Below are 17,182 nucleotides of genomic sequence, written 5' to 3' on the forward strand. Positions count from 1 at the left end.
CAGTATTACTGGATTTTACACTCAGTCAAAGCATTAACTAAAATTAGAAATACTTTATTCAATTAGAGCTAAAAATCTGAATTTTTAGCAACTGAGTGGATAAGGTCACAGTGTGTGTTAAAAGCAAATCAGTTTCTGGCCTGGAAACTGAGTAATTCCACAAAGGAGAAATATAAAGAACTGGAAGTTTAGGATATCCATGGCAGCTCTTGCTCTGAGCTCAGCTGGAAGTTTGGCCTTTGCTTAAACCCACAGTGCAAGTAAAGCAAATCAGCTTTTATTGCCAAGGAACACACATCACTGCTGGTTAAACCTGCCTGGTGTCTATAGGTCACCTCTCTCCCATGCCCTTCACCTCTTTAACCAGGTCCTAGTAAATCCATTCAAAGCAAGCTGGTCATCTTTTCACCACACAAAAGTACTTCAATGAGTAATACAAAAGTGCCTGGAGAGAAATTAAATAGAGTAATAATTGACAACTTAAAAGTATCACAAATTATTTAGAAAAAGATTGTTTTCTATTGCTTTACTAGAAGTATTCCAATAAATAAAGTTTATTATATGAATTAGGGAGTATATTTTGAATTTTTTATTTATAGGAGTAATAGTGTTTGTTTTGAAGTAAATAAAGAAGTCAAATGGTTGCAGGAAGATAATTTTAATTAGGATTATTAATGTTGCTGTTAAGTAGCTGAAACTTTAAGGACTTCAAAGTCATAAAATGTACTTAATTAATCAAAGTGTATGTTTTCATGCTGAGGCATCTCGTGCATACAAAGTGAATGTCACACATCTTCAGTACAAATTTTCTATCCCTGATTGAAGACTCTCTCACTCTCTCACCATTATTTGTCAACCCTGTGTTCAGCACAGTCCCAAACACAGCCCCACACCAGCCCCTGCAAGGAGAATTAAGCCTGTCACAGCCAAAACCAGCACAGACCTGCAGCAGCACTTGATTCTCATGGAAAACACTGGGAATCTTGATCTAAAACTTCAGCAAATTCAGTCCAAAAATGAAGGACAGTGCTATGAGAGTTTAAGTGAATTCAGTCCTGGATTTAAACTTGGATAGCCGGTGTCCTTTGTTAAGCATAAACTGCCAAACCTTACAGCTGCTTCAAATGGTTCTTACAGCCTGCTGAATGGTTTTTAAAACTGTCTCTTTGTGCCTTGCTGTAGGATGTATGAAGGATGTCAGATTTAACAACTACAGAATCCCTCTGGACACTCATGGGAAGGAGCTGGTGTCAGTACTGAGTGCCCAAGGCATCAAAGAAGGCTGTTCTTCAGAGGCCTGTAGGAATAACCCTTGCAACCAAGAATTTATTTGTATTGATTTGTGGATGATGCATGAATGCAGGTAATTGGTGGAAATAGAAGTACAAAACCCTTCAGAATGAGGTGGGAAAGGGTGGATGTTGAAGTGTACAGCTTGAAGGCTGGCACTGGCAATCTCATCAAATCCCTGAAACCACAGTGGCACACAAGGCTGGACACCCGCACAGCGAGCAGGATACTGTGTCCTTAGAGACACCAGCACAGCTGATGTAATCAGCCTGGCTCCAGGGATTGTGGAGCAAGTTCAGCTGCCTATCTAATGGAAAACATTTAAAGAGCAGCAGCAAATCCAGAATGCCTGTAAACCCTGGAACCAGGACAGCAGGGTGTGTGAGCTGGAGTGGCACAGCTCCCTGGCTGTGCTGTGAAGCTTGTGCTGTGCAGTGCCAATGCTTTCTCTTGTCAGGGTCTGATTTCTCGCCCTGCCCCAGGCTGCTGCCTCTGTTCCCTCCCAGGCTCCTCCAGCTGCTTTGGGAACACCACACTATTGAGCTCAGATTCCTGTGCTTGTGCCTGGGGTCAGGACAACACTAATTCCTGTGGTGTGCAAATGAACACTTTACTTACACACACCTTAATGTTTGCACACTCTCCTGACTGCCACTGTCCACACAAATGGAGTTCTCTAACTCTGGAGACTCAAAGAACATAGCACAGCTTGTCCTGCCTAGCCAGAACTGCAGAGGCCAACCCAGCTGGCTGTCACAAGAATAATCTTGCAGAAAGGAGTGGAAATACCGGAGTTCTGAAAGCCCAGATATAAGGGTCTGAAGTTGTGGAGCTCATGCTTACGGCTGCCTCAGGACAGGCTATGACCTGTCACGATTTCACACAACTTACTCCCAGTAGTGCTTTGGAAACTGTGCAAAAATGTGTTTTAAACCCTCAGTGCTGCCTGTCACGGCTGTTCCCCCTCACAATAACCATTCTGCCGTTGTGCCCCGGTGTGTGCAGCTGCCCTGCAGGACACATGATCCTGGAGAACGCCTCGGGCCGGCAGTGCGTGTACACGGCGTGCGCCGAGCGGCCCTGCAACGACGGCACCTGCGTGTCCCTGTCCCCCAGCACCTTCCAGTGCCACTGCCCCGACGGCTACGGCGGGCGCCACTGCGAGGTCACGCTGGCCATCTTCCACAAGGACACCGGCCTCAGCTTCACCTCCCTCTTCGCCATCTGCGTCTGCTTCCTGGCACTCCTAGGTAGCTACGGCAACTACGTCCTGTACTACCTGTGGTGAGGCACGTGTCCACCTGTCCTGAGCGGCCATCACCTCATCTCCTGCTGAAACTCCTCAGGGAGACCCAACTCTGCCTTCGTTCCCTTGCCCTCATCCCATCACTGATTTCTCATCCCTCTGTGCATCCATCGCTAGGGGAATCAACACTTGTGAGCTATGGAAGGTCTCTGCAGTTTTGTTTTCTTCACATTTTCATATCATTGCTGAGGAACTGTTCAGATGCATAATTAGAAGCAAATGCAATTGAACAGCAAGAGTGGAAATTGCGACCAGATAAGCATTGTTTAAAATACTGCTGAGTATGAGAAAGATTGTTCAGTCTAGGAGAAACTTCTTGTCTGATAGAAATACACTGGTCAGGAAGGAGCAGACTTTGCATCTTGCCAGTTGTGTCCCAGCTCCTAAACAGCTGATTTTGTCTTCCTCAGCCATTTTCAGGCTTAGGTATGGGATCTAAAGAGGAAAACCAGAAGGATGTTACTCGTGAGAAAGGATCACATCTTGGAGTCTTTCTTGTTTATTCAAATGTTATGGAAGTTTCCCTGAGTAAAGACAGAGGATTTTTCTCCTGACTGTTAGCATTGAGGCAGTTTTGTTCAAAAGTTGTAGTAAGAGTACAGAAATACCATAGTTTTCCCCAACTCTGCTAGATACTATGTTTGCCATGCAAACATGAGCAGCAAATTTGTGGGAAGCTAAGTGGTATTGCAGCTCTTGGAATCCCAGATAGCTGAGGCTGATAATAAATCTCTATTTTACAGGAGAGCAGGGCATGATCTCTGTGTACCCCAGTTTCAGTCCCAAGGTCTTTTAGATGCTGCTCCACAGAACTGCTGCCATGTAGATATTCTATAAGAGATTCTAGTTTCTTTAGTTCACTGCACTGCTAATTTATGGTACTCAATGCTTTGAGGTCTTACTCTGAGCTTTTATTGATTTTTACAGAGTTGGTAGCACAGTGATACACAATTTCTATTTACAGAATGTTCAGTATCTGATGTTGAATCTTGTCAGTTGTGTAAATGCACTTCAGCATTTAAGGAAAATGTTTAAATTAATGTGGCAAAATGTGCCTGATTCTTGTTTTCTAGTAAAACATCTAAAAGCAATCTCCTCTTCTGTCTTGTGTCTTCTTGTGTTTCATTTGTGTATAATTGTGTCTGTTTCTGTCAACATGTTATTTTTAGTTTGTCTCCCTCTGTAATGCATTTTCTGTGACAGAGTTCAACTCCACACAGGACAGAGACAGGTCAGAGACACCACTTGGTCTTTAACCAACTTCGAGTTGGGCTTTAAAGGGTGCTGCAAAATGCTCTTTAAAGGCTTTTCTCCTTCAGTGTTTGATATTCACCACACTGGACAGTGCAAAGCCCAGGCATTTGGTGGGAAGCCCCTGCTGTGCACGGGGGTTCTGCTGCCTGCATCACCTGTGCTCTGCTCCTGTGTCCCCACAGCTCTGCTCAGTGCTGCCTTCCTCTGGGCTCACTGGAGGACGCGCAAGGCTCTGCACGGAGGCGTTTACCACGGATCTGCTCATCCCGAGGATCTGGAGGACATCAGGGAAAACATCCTCAACTACAACGAAGAAGGGGGTGGGGAGCAAGATGAAGTAAGGATCACTGTTATGTTACAATTAAGAGGGGACCAGTGGCTCACTGTGCTAAGGAAAATGCTTTTTGTGCTCTGTCCTCAGTCTTCGTTCTGCTGATTCAGCCCTGCAAGGGGCAAATGAATTATTTGGATGAGGGTGCATGTTTCCTAAGCAGAGATAAGTGCCTATCCATTTTTAATTTGTCTTAGAGCCAGTGATCCTGAGTGCACATTGATGGGAGCCTGTAGGGTGAGTTTAGCAGCAGGGAACAGCTGCTGGGTTTGGTTTTGGGGCTCAGGAGACACTGAAGTTCTCAGGGCTCGTTTCTGCTGGAGCTCCAAGGGCTTGGAAGAGCCTGTTGTCAGTGTTGCTCATGGCCAGGCTTTTCCAGACCCTGCTCCCAACAGCAGGTGTTCACACCTCCCTTGTTGGGAAGGGGAGGTGCTGCATTGGCTCCTTGAGGCCCTGGAGCATGTGGTGGTTGTGGAAGAACCTCTCTGCATTTTTGTGTTTTGAGATAAATACACCACTGAACACAAGCTGTTTATACTTAGAGCAGAGCAGATTATGCCCAAAGCAGGTATTATTAACATTCCTGCTGGCTGTTCTAAGGTTTTCATGTGTCAGTGAAGGCAGAGCTTGGAAGGAAAACAGTGAATATTATAAACAAGTACTCTTAATAGATTATTTATTGACCTATAGATGAGTTCTATATTTATAAAAGGTAGGAAATGTCATTGCCAACTGATCATTTCATGGATTCAGGGGGTGGTGTGAATCTGCAGAGGTAATAGTAGTCATGGTACCAGTGTGAAAGCCAAAAAAAGTCAGTGATTTAAAAATATTCTCACTTGCAGAGTATCCTTATTTTCCTGGTGAATTAGTGGGAACGTAATAAACACAGACATTTCCCATGTGATAACATAGACAGCTCTAAAGCCTGTTTTCCTTAATCAGATTAACTTCCTCTGCAATATTTTGCAATTTTACACCCAGAAGGTCTCTTTGAGGAAATCTACAGTTAGTGTATGACATGTTTAATTACTTCTGGAGAGTTCTTAAAATGCACTTCTTATTTTAAGCATTGGAACCAAATTAGTGACTTGATGATCTCCATCTGAGGTTATTACTCTGCCTGAAGAAACAGTGCTTGGAGTGAAGCCTCTCTGGGTTCTGTGTACTCTTCCTAAATTATTCAGACTTAACAGTTGCTGGGACTGCAGCTGAAATTTTTAAGGTAAAATCTAGTTGCTTGTCTAGATTTAAAAAACCCAAACAAACTAGCCCCAAAATACCTAGAATTACACCACCTTAGTTGTGTTCTAATGTTACTTCAACAAAAGGATCCTGCTTGGATAAGAGAGTTTCATTTTTGTAATGTTTGTGGATGGTAGGGCTATGAGGACAAGGGATTGTCATATGAAGGAGTTTCTGCATCTGAAATAAATAAAGTTTTCCCCCAGAGAAATTAGGAGCTCATAAAAATTGCAGGAGGTCAGTGCATTGTTGATTACAGACTGAACTCAGCTGACCACCAGATGTTGTTAAAAGCCAGCTCTGGACCCAGAGACAGGGCTTGAGTTGGGTTTGTAAGCCAAGAAGGATTTATTATCAGAAGAAATGTGTCATTTTAATGAACAATTAGTAGCAGTGAAGGATGCTTTTATTATCACCCAGTTCAGTGAGGGGAGGATCCTCAAGTCTGTATTGGAACAACTCCTACTTGTGCCCGATGCAAAGCTGCTCCATGTCACGGGTTCTCCTGGTACCCCTGCTCAGAGTGGGGCTGGACTGGGGCTTGCACTAAGTCAGGACATGCCTAAGGCAGGGATGTGGGCTGCAGGTCTTGGTGTTCATCACCAGCTCTCCTAAGTCTCTGCAGGAATGGGAATAAGCAGCTCCTGTCCCAAACCCCATCCTGCCACTTAGGCAGCTTCTTGATTGCAGATGAGGGGAATTTAAGTTGTTCTCAGCCTCCAGGGGAAATTCGGCAAAGCTCACTGAGATTACCTCGGTTAATCTCATGATTATGCACAAAGCCACATGCTGGACAGCTAAAGAAATCTTTGGGGAAGTGCTGATTCCACACCTCTGTCACTGATGGCTCCTGTTACCATGAACAGTATTAGCCACAGAAATAATTATTTGTTTGCTCTAATGAATTATATCTCCCTCCACCTGTCTGCATTCTGCTTTGGCCTGTAAATCAGTCCAGGGATGCAACCCTTGGTTGTAGGGAGGCAAAGGATGCTGGGGACAAGACTTGTTCATTGGAGGTGGCACAAAGATTCTGATCACTGAATGCCATTAACTGCTGGCATTGGCAGCTTTGTGCCAGAGGCTGTGGCACAATTCCCAGACAGCATTTACTGCACTGAGCTGGGAGGGAATTAGTGACTTTTTTGGGAGTAAGTAGTTTTTGGCTTTCACACTTGTGCCACTGCCATGTGACATAATTAGGCATTATTCCAGAGACTGGTAAAATTTTATCGGAAATCACACTACATTTTTGAACTACTACTGCAGAAAGATTTCTTCAACATGCTGTTTGTGAATAACATGCTGTTTCTTATGTCTTCTGCCACGCTTGTGGGATCAGTGTCCAGTCACGATTAGACACTTTGGATGTGAATTTCAGAACAAAAGCTGGGGTGTTTCTGTCACGTTTATTTAGCTTTAGGATGAAATCAGACTCGATTCTGAGCGTGCCCGCAGCAGTGCAGAGTGCACAGGTGTTCCTAGGCTGCCTCAGGTGCACTGCAGGAGGCAGAGCTGGCAGAACCCCCAGCCCTTCAGGTGCTCACAGCGGACAGACTGACTCGCCATCACTCCTTCTCTATTCCCACCGGAACACGAACCTGTGGGACCTACAGAGAGTATTAACTCGCTGTGCCCCGTCTCTCCCCGCAGGACGCCTACAACATGGCAGAGCTGCAGGTGTCCATGCAAGGCAGCCCGGCGTACTCCGCGCACAGGAGGAAGGAGCCGCCGGCCGCCGTGAGGGCGCGGCGCGGGCCCGCGGGGGGCGCGGCGCTGGGCCGGGCGCTGCCCGCGCTGCTGAGGGAGGCCGAGAGCCGCGCCCCGGGCCCGCCGCAGGATTCCCTGCGCGTCTTCTGCACCGAGGGCGCCGGCTCCAGCGCCGGCAGCCTCAGCTCCCTCAGCTCCCTCAGCTCCGCGGGGCTGGGCGGCGGCGCCGGAGAGGACATCCACGAGTGGGGACCCAAGTTCGAGAAACTGAGGGAGCTGTACTCGCACAGAGAGGCGGGAGACCTGTAGCTCCCCAAGGCTGCTCTTTGCAGGTCTGGAGGCACAGGTGAGGCACGGTTTTTTATATTCCTGCTCTGTATTACCCCCACACGGCCTTTTTTCCTTGGTACAACAGGGATTCAGATTCCCACTAAGGAGGCACATTGGTTTTTTATACTCCTGCTCTGTATTACCCCCACACGGCCTTTTTTCCTTGTTACAACGGATTCAGATTCCCAGTAAGGAGGCACATTGGGCAGCCAAGGTGGGTAGGAGCTCACCTTGGCACATGCTGGACATCTGCATTTTGGTGTATAAACCTACTGGGAAGAATAAAGAGAGAATCTAGGGTATGCAGTTATGGTTAAGAAGTACAGGTCTTTTTTATCACTGAAGTAATGCCGGACTCTTGAGGGATCCAGTGCACACGGCCTGAGGTGAGCTGGAGCTGAAGGAAGCATGCTGGATATGCTGCTTCTGGTGGTTTGAAAGTTATTTGAAGAAACAAACACCTTGTCTTTTTCTCATATAATGAAGTCCATGGTGTATTATATCCCTCTTGTTTCCCACAGTGCCCAGTGACAGCCCTGCTCACTGATCACAGTGCAGGTGTCAGTCCAGGGGTACAGGCAAGGGAAAGAAGCAGAAGGATAACTGGAACTTCACTTATACTGTGCTGAAATCCCTTTATGCTGCCATACAAAGGCAGAAACTGGATTTAGGCATAACACATGAACCCAGCTGCTTACAACTACATAATTTTCCTAAGGAAAAGGCCAGGTGTGCTGGCTACATGCCTCAAACGGGCTGGTCAGGAATTTAGTAGCAAACACCTCAGTACATCACAATCTCTCATTCCTAGTGAGCTGCTAAACTGAGCCTAAACCAGCCTGAACTGTGCCATTTACATCTACAACTGTGTCCCTCATGTTTCCTTAAATTTCCTTTGATAGAATCATTGCAGGACATATCTGGGGACAGAGAAACATAGGGGAAAACTAACAGCAGTAGCAGGGGGTGGAATTTTATGCTCTAAATTAATCAGTCCCTTTTGGAAACCATTTAATGTCCAGCTGCTATGCCTGATTTTTCTTAAACTTGACAATATTTGGAAAAGGTGCCACTAAATTAATTTTGATTATTATTTTTTTAATTGAGACGACTTGTACAGATAAATGGAGTACAATGCAGCAAACCCTAAATCTTAAGCTGTGCTGTTTCTTCTATGTATCATATGTGTATTATATCTATTATAATATGTAAACTATATGTAATATGTACATTATATATTATGAGCTAATAATAGGAATATATCCTAGTTTCTAATAATGTTTCATTAAAACAAAGCATGAAACAATGTAACAGACACTGAAACTGCTTTGCTCAGTAGCTTGTTTTGGGAGGTCTGCCTTTTATTTTTATACATCTATTAAAACCCCTAAGTAGGTGAATGCTGTGTGCAGGCCAGCTCAGTTTGCATGTTTCCCAAATGAGAAATGTTCACACAGTACCTTGTTCTCATGTGCACTTGTACCACTCTCTGGAAGAGCCTGAGTGCACCATCAAGCACTGTTACACACTGCAGGTGCTGGGCATTGTCCTCTGGAAAACCTAAATCCAGTTTTTACTCACACCCAATGGTTTTGGTTCACAGACAGTACAGTCTCTGTGATTTTGTGGTTTTACTGACACATTTATTTACCTGGGAGGAAACCTTGGCTGAAACATCTTGCAGTGTTCACCAGGCCAGTCTGCCTGTATTCCATCATCTCAGCAGTCACAAACAGGGTATGCAAAATGAACTAAATATATATAATATGCACAAAAATCTGTTCTTTCCTAAAGCAGCAATAAGTTTGTCTTCATACCTTGTGTTCTTCCCATACCTATGGACATGGTGGTGCTGTGGCTGGTTTTAATTTAATTTAGCCTGTAAGCTGCTTGGGGCCAACACTGTCTTTGCCTGTGGAGTGTCCTGCCTATCTCAGGCACCATATAAATAATAAACCAGCCTTCTGTCCTGGGTGTCTGAGCCTTGTTTGTGTTGAAGGATCACTGAAGGGTGGACTCTGCTGAATTATTTCTCTCTCAGTTGTGATCAGATGTGAGTCATGGGTGCTGTGCTGCCTGAAAAGCTTCTGCTGGTGGGCTCAGGATGCAGTTACCCACCCAAAAACCACTTTGGGTGTCCCCAGGGGAAGGAGACCTCACCAAAGCTCTTCCTCCTCCCCTGAGGAACTGATCCCTGGGTGAGAGTGACAACAAGCACAAGTGCCCAGGAACCCTAAAGGTGACAAACACAGGGCACACAGAGCACAGAGATGTTCAGGTGTCTCAGTGCTGTTCCAGATGTTGCTGCCCTGCTCTGTAACCAAACATGGAAACGCCCCCAGAGCCTCGGAGCTGCCTCTGCACTGTGAGCCCCACCTTGCACAGAACATGAGAGACTGAAACAAAGGGCAGGAAACATTTCCAAACTCCTCCAGGAGCTCCTGTCGATACAATCTCAGTAATAGGACACACTCATTTGCAGCTGTCATGCCCTATTAAAGCCTACTCTTCCTCTTTCCAGAGATAACTAATTAGTTCACTTAATTTATCTGTTTTAATTTGCATGCTGCTCTTTTAATTACTGTGCAATTGCTGAAATCATAGCCTCGTTTGTTCTGCATTTGCACAGGCACACACAAATATTTCAGTGCCTCTGCAGGAAGGCTTATCCCAGCACTGCCCTGGCTCCCAGGGAGAACAGCTGGCTCTCACAGAAAGCTCTGGGTCAGGGGGGAAGGAAAAATATTGAATAAAAAACCCCATTGGGTCCCTAGGTAGTGGGATTTGCAGTAATCTAGTACTTTTATTAATCTTCTTCCATGTTCTTTACAGACTTTAAACATATAGTAAGAACATTTTATTTAGCATAAAATGTTTGTAAAGGTCTGAAATTTAAATAATCATGTGGATATTAGTATTTAATCTGGCTGCCTGTCAGCTACATTAATCTTGGTGTTCTTCCCCTGTTAAAATAACATTCCAAGTACATAACATGGACCAAGGAAAGCTGATTGCCCTGAGGTCTGACCTACTGACCAGCAGGTTTAGGAGGGAAACAGGGCTGTAAAGAAGCAGGATTAGGTGGGCAGAAGAAAGTTGAGCATTTTCTTAATTACAAGAATGCTAAAACCCATGGCCATCTCCTGGGGATTTACAGGAGGAGGTTCCCTGGAGCACAGAATCCCCTCTTGTGTGACTCACATCCCATCAATTACATTAATCTCTAATTAATGCTGGTGACAAATTCCCCCAGCCCCCTTTAGACCAGTCCTGTACATGGGCAGTTTTATCTCCAGCTCTGCATTTCCTGCCACAAGAGTCACATCAGGCCATCCTCCTGCACATACAGAACTTGACATGTGCTCTGCACCCCCAAAGAATGCACCCTTTAGTATTAAAAATACTAAACCTGAGCTACAGTGTGGAAACAAGCAGGTCCCTGGTGGTCAAAGCATTTCATATATGATTTTATAGTGATATATTACACATAATAAAGAAAGAAATAATATTTATTTACATGGATATACTGCCTCAGTCTACTGACTTTACTGGAGGTGACATGCATGGGGTGATGACTGATAAAAATCATGGCTGTACCTTTAGCTTCTAACAAAGGAAGCCCAGCAAGCTGTTAAAACACAAAGGTGATTCCAGAAGTCAGTGCTATACACAATATAATGAGCTTGAGAAACCAAAACTTGCTTGGGAAAAATATTTTGCTTTCCTCCATATGGACTGAAACAAAGCTGATTCCCAAACCAGGTCTTACTCAGCCCATCCCAACACATAAACAAGCAAAAAAAGTGACTTTCAAATTACACAATTTTATTTAGTATACAATAATCATTACATCTCTTTACAACAACATATTATAAAATAACTATGTTAGATCCCACCAGCAGAACACTGAAACAAGAAATTAAAATACACTTCTGGATCTCAAAGGCTTTTCTCTCCTAAAAAAGTCCTGGCTCCTTGATAGCATTTTGTCTCTGCAATCTAAAACCAGTAATTGGTACCACAGTGGCACTGACCACATGCAGCACAGAGTCCTTGTGGCCACCAAGGAGCAGCCTGGGGAGCCTCAGGGATGGAGGTGCAGCTTCTGCCCAGGCCTGGCTCAAACAGGGCAGGGAGGAGCTGGGACCTGCCCTCTTGGAGTTACTGTCTGAATGCTGCACCACAGTCCCTGGAGTAACCCTTGGTGTCAAACCTTTCTGATTATCTCTCATAATGCATCTTTCTGTATAAAAAACCCCAAACAAACCAGATTGCACTTGGTAGTGTCCATGAAAAGGTTAAATTTCTCCTTTGGCAATATTAGAAACTGCATTTTTGAAACAGTTTAAAAATAATGACTGTTCTAGTCAGGATTTCTTAGTCTCAGCTGTTACTAGAAGTACATTGTGAAGACAACAGGCTATCCCTGGGCCTGGGAATCCCTCCCTCCACCGAAGGGAAGTCCCTGCACCTCTGCAGAGAGATCCAGCTGCATTCCAGAACAAGCCTTACAGCCCACACATCCTTCACCTCCTGTGTGCTTGTTTTCAGTCACTGAAGGCACTCACTGAGGGATTCACTGACCCAGGCTTGCAGCAAGAACCATGCATCATTACAGGCCTAATTAAAGTTTTAATACTGATTAAAATGTTTTACTATTGTATTATGTTAAACTGCAGTGGTCTCCAACCTCATTAAAGGATACAGGCTAGGAATTAGTCAGGAGTTTCAGCTGCTCAGTGTAACAAGCCAGCTCCTGTCAGCATGTGATTTAACACAGCCTCCTGTGCCACAGAGAAAGGCAGAAGGATGTTGAACATTGTTTAATGAGTATTTACTGAATATAAAATTGTTTGAGCATCTGACATAAGCATCTCCATCTCTTTGGTAATTTACCTTGGTACAGCTGAAAGGGAAAACACTTAAATCATCTGGAATTGGAGCCCAGCTCAGTTGTGACAGCTAATCTCATTACACATCTTGATTAAATTAAATGGGGAGTGTGCTATCTGTAGCACTTTAAGTTTCCCATCATTAGAAATTAATTGCAGTGGTAATTACTATAACTGAGTTATTTGCACAGGCCACAAACAGTCTTATAGGTGTTCAAATGTTAATTCAACCTGGGCCTAGAGGCACTTCATTATTACAATTCTGTTTTTCTTAACAAACAAAAGAGCCTAGTGGATGTCTAATTCAAGATGGAGAGTACTGTGAGGCTTCCAAATTTGACTTTTGATTTCAATCTAAAACCAAAGCAGTGCTAAAAACACAGCAAAAGTTATATGGTACCTTCAGAACATTTAGAAATCCGATACAAAGCACAAAGTTCAGGCTGGTAAAAAGACAAAGAGTACAAACAAACCACAAAATTCTCAGCATTGAGGTTTGGCTTCACTTAATCTCCCACATAATTTTAAAATACTGGTAGTCTCTGTTTTAGGCTAAAGAAAAAGGACACAGTGATTTTGTGCTAAAATATAGAGCTTTGTGTCTAAAATAATACAAAACAAAGCTCTACTATCTGAATGTATTGAAATACTGGTTTCCTGCTGCTTTAGAGATGAGTTTTTCTTTTGTCCAATTTTGCTATCCTAGTGGGATTCATACAAGGAGAAAAAGGATCCCCTGTAGCTCAGAAAGTATATACAGGAAAGTGTTCTGAGAATCCAAACTGAGAAATTTGGATTTTTGTTTGTTCTGAGTATTTTACAAGGATACAAACATGCAACATGTATCAAGCATGCTCCAGCCTTTTTTCTCACTAAAAATACATAACACTCCCATCATTAAACACTTAATGTTATAAACCAGTTTGTTTCTGATCACTAAAAATGCTGGACCAAAGATTATTTTTCTTCAAAATTGTTTCCTTAATCCACACTCACTGATTCTGCAATCACACTCACAAAATTGGAAATTCATATCCACATACATTCCCAAAGAATTCAAAAAAGAGGCACTGAAAGAGCACAGGGATCTGTTAAAAAGGATCAGACTGTAAGACAAAATTTCATTTTGTGACTATGTTTAGGATTCACAAAGGCAATGCTTACTCAGGGCAGGAGCAGCATGTGCTGCTTTCACTGAATTTCTACCATTTGAGAGGAAAATCTGAACTGCTGAGCAGATTGACAGGCTGGCACTCAGCAGTGCTCCTACTGCTGCCCTTGTCTTCCAATCAGTTAAACTGGGGAACAGTTACAACCTAAATATTCTGAGGGTCAGAATTTAAATCAAAATGGTCCCTGCTAGCATTTATTTATGAAAATGTTTGCAACATCAATAATGTTATCAAAATTAAACTGTCTTAAAAAAGAATCACAGTAATTAAACAAAAAACCATTGGTGAAAAATGTCTTACAAATGTAACCTGTTTGTAAACTTCATCTGCATTTCCTAATGTGGTCCTAGCAGTCAAATACTGAACTTGAAGTTATGGTTGGAAATGTTATTTATGCTTGGCAAGTTTGTAGACGTGGAATGTTTTGTTCTGAAACACTCTGGTGAAGTGCATGGTGTAAGAAGGAAGGTTTTTTCTAATTTCCTCACAGAAGCGAGGATACAACGAAGGTTTCAAATCAGGTTCATTCTCTCCCAAGCCATCCATGATCTGCAATGAAATGGAACAGATGGGTGAAATTTCTTCAGCCAACTCACAGTTCCAGGCAATAACAAGTTCATAAAAACCTTCACAATATATTCACTGGGTCAGGCTGGCCAGGTTTGTTCACAGTATGAAACAAGGGGGAGGAAGAAAACAGCTTTAAAGCAGTAAGACTTATTGTCTTTAAATGGATGAAGCTGCTTTGTCAGAGGTCCATGTCTGCTTGGGCTTGTGCAGCCTCCTCTGGCTCCAGCTCAGCCCAGAAATGCCTGAGAACTGCCCTGACACAGCGTGGGAACAGAACCACACCTCGGGGAACTGAAGCTCTGAAGTGATTTCCTGAAGGGAGCCTCCTCTGCTGCGTGCTCCTCACCTGCAGCTCGTCAGGAAGTGACTTCTACCCTGCCCAGGCTGAGATTCCCCCTTTTATTCCCAAGTACCCTTAAGAGCAAGCAGTGTCAATCTGGCCATTTTGAGAATGTCTAAAGGCCCCAGCAGGTTTCCCTTCCCACAGTGCACGCCCTCAGGAGCTGTGTTTCAGAGCCACGCCAGGCTCTGGTGTGTCCCTCGCTCTGAGTGTCGCACTCACGTGGCCGTTGGCGACGTCCAGCAGGTCGCGCAGGCGGCAGCCGCGGCTGTGGCGCCGCTCGTAGCAGATGCTGTCCTCCAGGATCACGTAGTCCGTGCCAAAGGAGCGCAGGATGCCGTGCACCTCCCCCGGAGAGCGCTTGGCATAGATCTGGTAGATCTGCACAACAGGGGAACCCAGCTCCAGCACACAGAGCACACACAGCACAGCACAGCACACACAGCACACACAGCACAGCACAGCACACACACAGAGCACACACAGCACAGCACACACAGCACACACAGCACACACAGCACAGCACACACAGCACACAGAGCACACAGAGCACACAGAGCACACAGAGCACACAGAGCACACACAGCACACACAGCACACACAGCACACACAGCACAGCACACAGAGCACACACACAGAGCACACACACAGAGCACACACAGCACACACAGCACACACAGCACACACAGCACACACAGCACAGCACACACAGCACACAGAGCACACAGAGCACACAGAGCACACAGAGCACACAGAGCACACAGAGCACACACAGCACAGCACAGCACACACAGCACACACAGCACACAGAGCACACACAGCACACACAGCACACACACAGAGCACACACAGCACAGCACACACAGCACACAGAGCACACAGAGCACACACAGCACACACAGCACAGCACACACAGCACACACAGCACACAGAGCACACAGAGCACACACAGCACACACAGCACACACAGCACACACAGCACACACAGCACAGCACAGCACACACAGCACACACAGCACACACAGCACACACAGCACACACAGCACAGCACAGCACACACAGCACAGCACACACAGCACAGCACACACAGCACACACAGCACAGCACAGCACACACAGCACACAGAGCACACAGAGCACACACAGCACAGCACACAGCACACAGAGCACACAGAGCACACAGAGCACACACAGCACAGCACAGCACACACAGCACACAGCACACAGAGCACACACAGCACAGCACACAGCACACAGAGCACACAGAGCACACAGAGCACACAGAGCACACACAGCACAGCACAGCACACACAGCACACAGCACACAGAGCACACAGAGCACAGCACACAGAGCACAGCACACACAGCACAGCACACAAAGCACAGCACGCACAGCACACACAGAGCACAGCACACACAGCACACACAGCACAGCACACACAGCACGCACAGCACACACAGCACAGCACACACAGCACAGCACACACAAGAGAGCACACAGAGCACACAGCACAGCACACAGAGCACAGCACACACAGCACACACAGCACAGCACACTCAGCACAGCACACACAGCTCAGCACACACAGCACAGCACCCCTCACTGCTGCTCTGTTTGCTCTGAGCTCTGTCTTGAGCCACACAAAGAACTGGCATTGACAAACTGTGATGGTGGTCACAGGGGTCTTATGATGAGGGAAGAGATGAGGATTTGACTCTGTATTTCAGAAGGCTTGATTTATTATTTTATGATATATATAACACTAAAACTATACTAAAAGAATAGAGAAAAGGTTTCATCTCAGAAGGCTGGCTAAGCTAAGAATGGAAAGAGAAAGAATGATAACAAGGCAGCTGTCTCAGACTCTCTATCTGAGCCAGCTGACTGTGATTGGCCATTAATTAGAAACAACCACATGAGACCAATCCCAGATGCACCTGTTGCATTCCACAGCAGCAGATAACCATTGTTTACATTTGTTCCTGAGGCTTCTCAGCTTCTCAGGAGGAAAAAATCCTTAAGAAAGGATTTTCATGAAAAGATGTCTGCAACAAGAAACCATGTGAATTAAATATTATAGAAACAACCTATGAATGCTTTATTCAGTAAAATCCCCATGTGGAGATGTGTGTTATGGTGAGGATGCTGCTGGCTACACATCATAGGATGGTGCTGTCAGGCTTTGAGAATGTCTCAAGTCCAGAGAGGGTAGGTGAAAACAGTCTCCCATCTCCATGTGCAGTTTCTCAGGGTGATTTCTGTATCAAATGCTGTGTGCTGCTCTGGGAACTGAAGGGAGTATCAGGGAATGCTCCATGTGGGTTCAACAGCCCAAGTGGGCACCAGGATCTACTGATGCCACAGTAGCCAAAGCAGTGCCCTTGGGGCTGGCTGGGCACAGAGCTGCTCAGACACTCAGCAGCTGCCAGAAGTGACTCAGGAGATCCCAAAGCAGGTAAATCCTGGGCCTGTGCCTGACAGTGAGTTATCCACGAGTAAAGCACACAATGCCTTTTGCAGTGTGCCATGAGGACATTACTGCGTTCTGGAGTGCAGTCAGTGACATGGGCAAGGATTACTATAAAAAATCAGAAATCTCTTACCTGCTTTGTTCTCTCTCTCAGATTCTTATCCTCATAGTGGGGGTGGTTGGTTAAGGTCCGTCCCGTGCACAGTTTGACTCCTGCCAACAGCTGCATGCTCCCAGCAAACACTGCTGTGTTTGGAGTGTTTGACCTAAAC

The 17,182-nt window shown here is 45.1% G+C and overlaps 2 protein-coding genes across 2 annotated transcripts in view; one reads left to right on the top strand and one right to left on the bottom strand.

Annotated features, from left to right (window-relative positions):
• The window catches only part of LOC131089453 (neural-cadherin-like), a 58,488-nt gene extending 51,043 nt beyond the window's left edge, over positions 1 to 7,445 (top strand). The window contains exons 30-33 of the mRNA XM_058034209.1: positions 1,183 to 1,363; positions 2,296 to 2,540; positions 4,033 to 4,187; positions 7,080 to 7,445. Coding sequence (XP_057890192.1) covers positions 1,183 to 1,363; positions 2,296 to 2,540; positions 4,033 to 4,187; positions 7,080 to 7,445 — 947 coding nt within the window. The remainder of the gene's footprint in view (positions 1 to 1,182; positions 1,364 to 2,295; positions 2,541 to 4,032; positions 4,188 to 7,079) is intronic.
• Positions 7,446 to 11,270: 3,825 nt separating this feature from the next.
• The window catches only part of DPY19L3 (dpy-19 like C-mannosyltransferase 3), a 36,594-nt gene continuing 30,682 nt past the window's right edge, over positions 11,271 to 17,182 (bottom strand). The window contains exons 17-19 of the mRNA XM_058033968.1: positions 17,044 to 17,176; positions 14,663 to 14,821; positions 11,271 to 14,079 (exon numbers count right to left, since the gene is read on the bottom strand). Coding sequence (XP_057889951.1) covers positions 13,918 to 14,079; positions 14,663 to 14,821; positions 17,044 to 17,176 — 454 coding nt within the window. The 3' untranslated portion in view covers positions 11,271 to 13,917. The remainder of the gene's footprint in view (positions 14,080 to 14,662; positions 14,822 to 17,043; positions 17,177 to 17,182) is intronic.

The sequence above is a fragment of the Melospiza georgiana genome, chromosome 14, assembly GCF_028018845.1.
Source record: "Melospiza georgiana isolate bMelGeo1 chromosome 14, bMelGeo1.pri, whole genome shotgun sequence".
NCBI classification, from domain to species: Eukaryota; Metazoa; Chordata; class Aves; order Passeriformes; family Passerellidae; genus Melospiza; species Melospiza georgiana.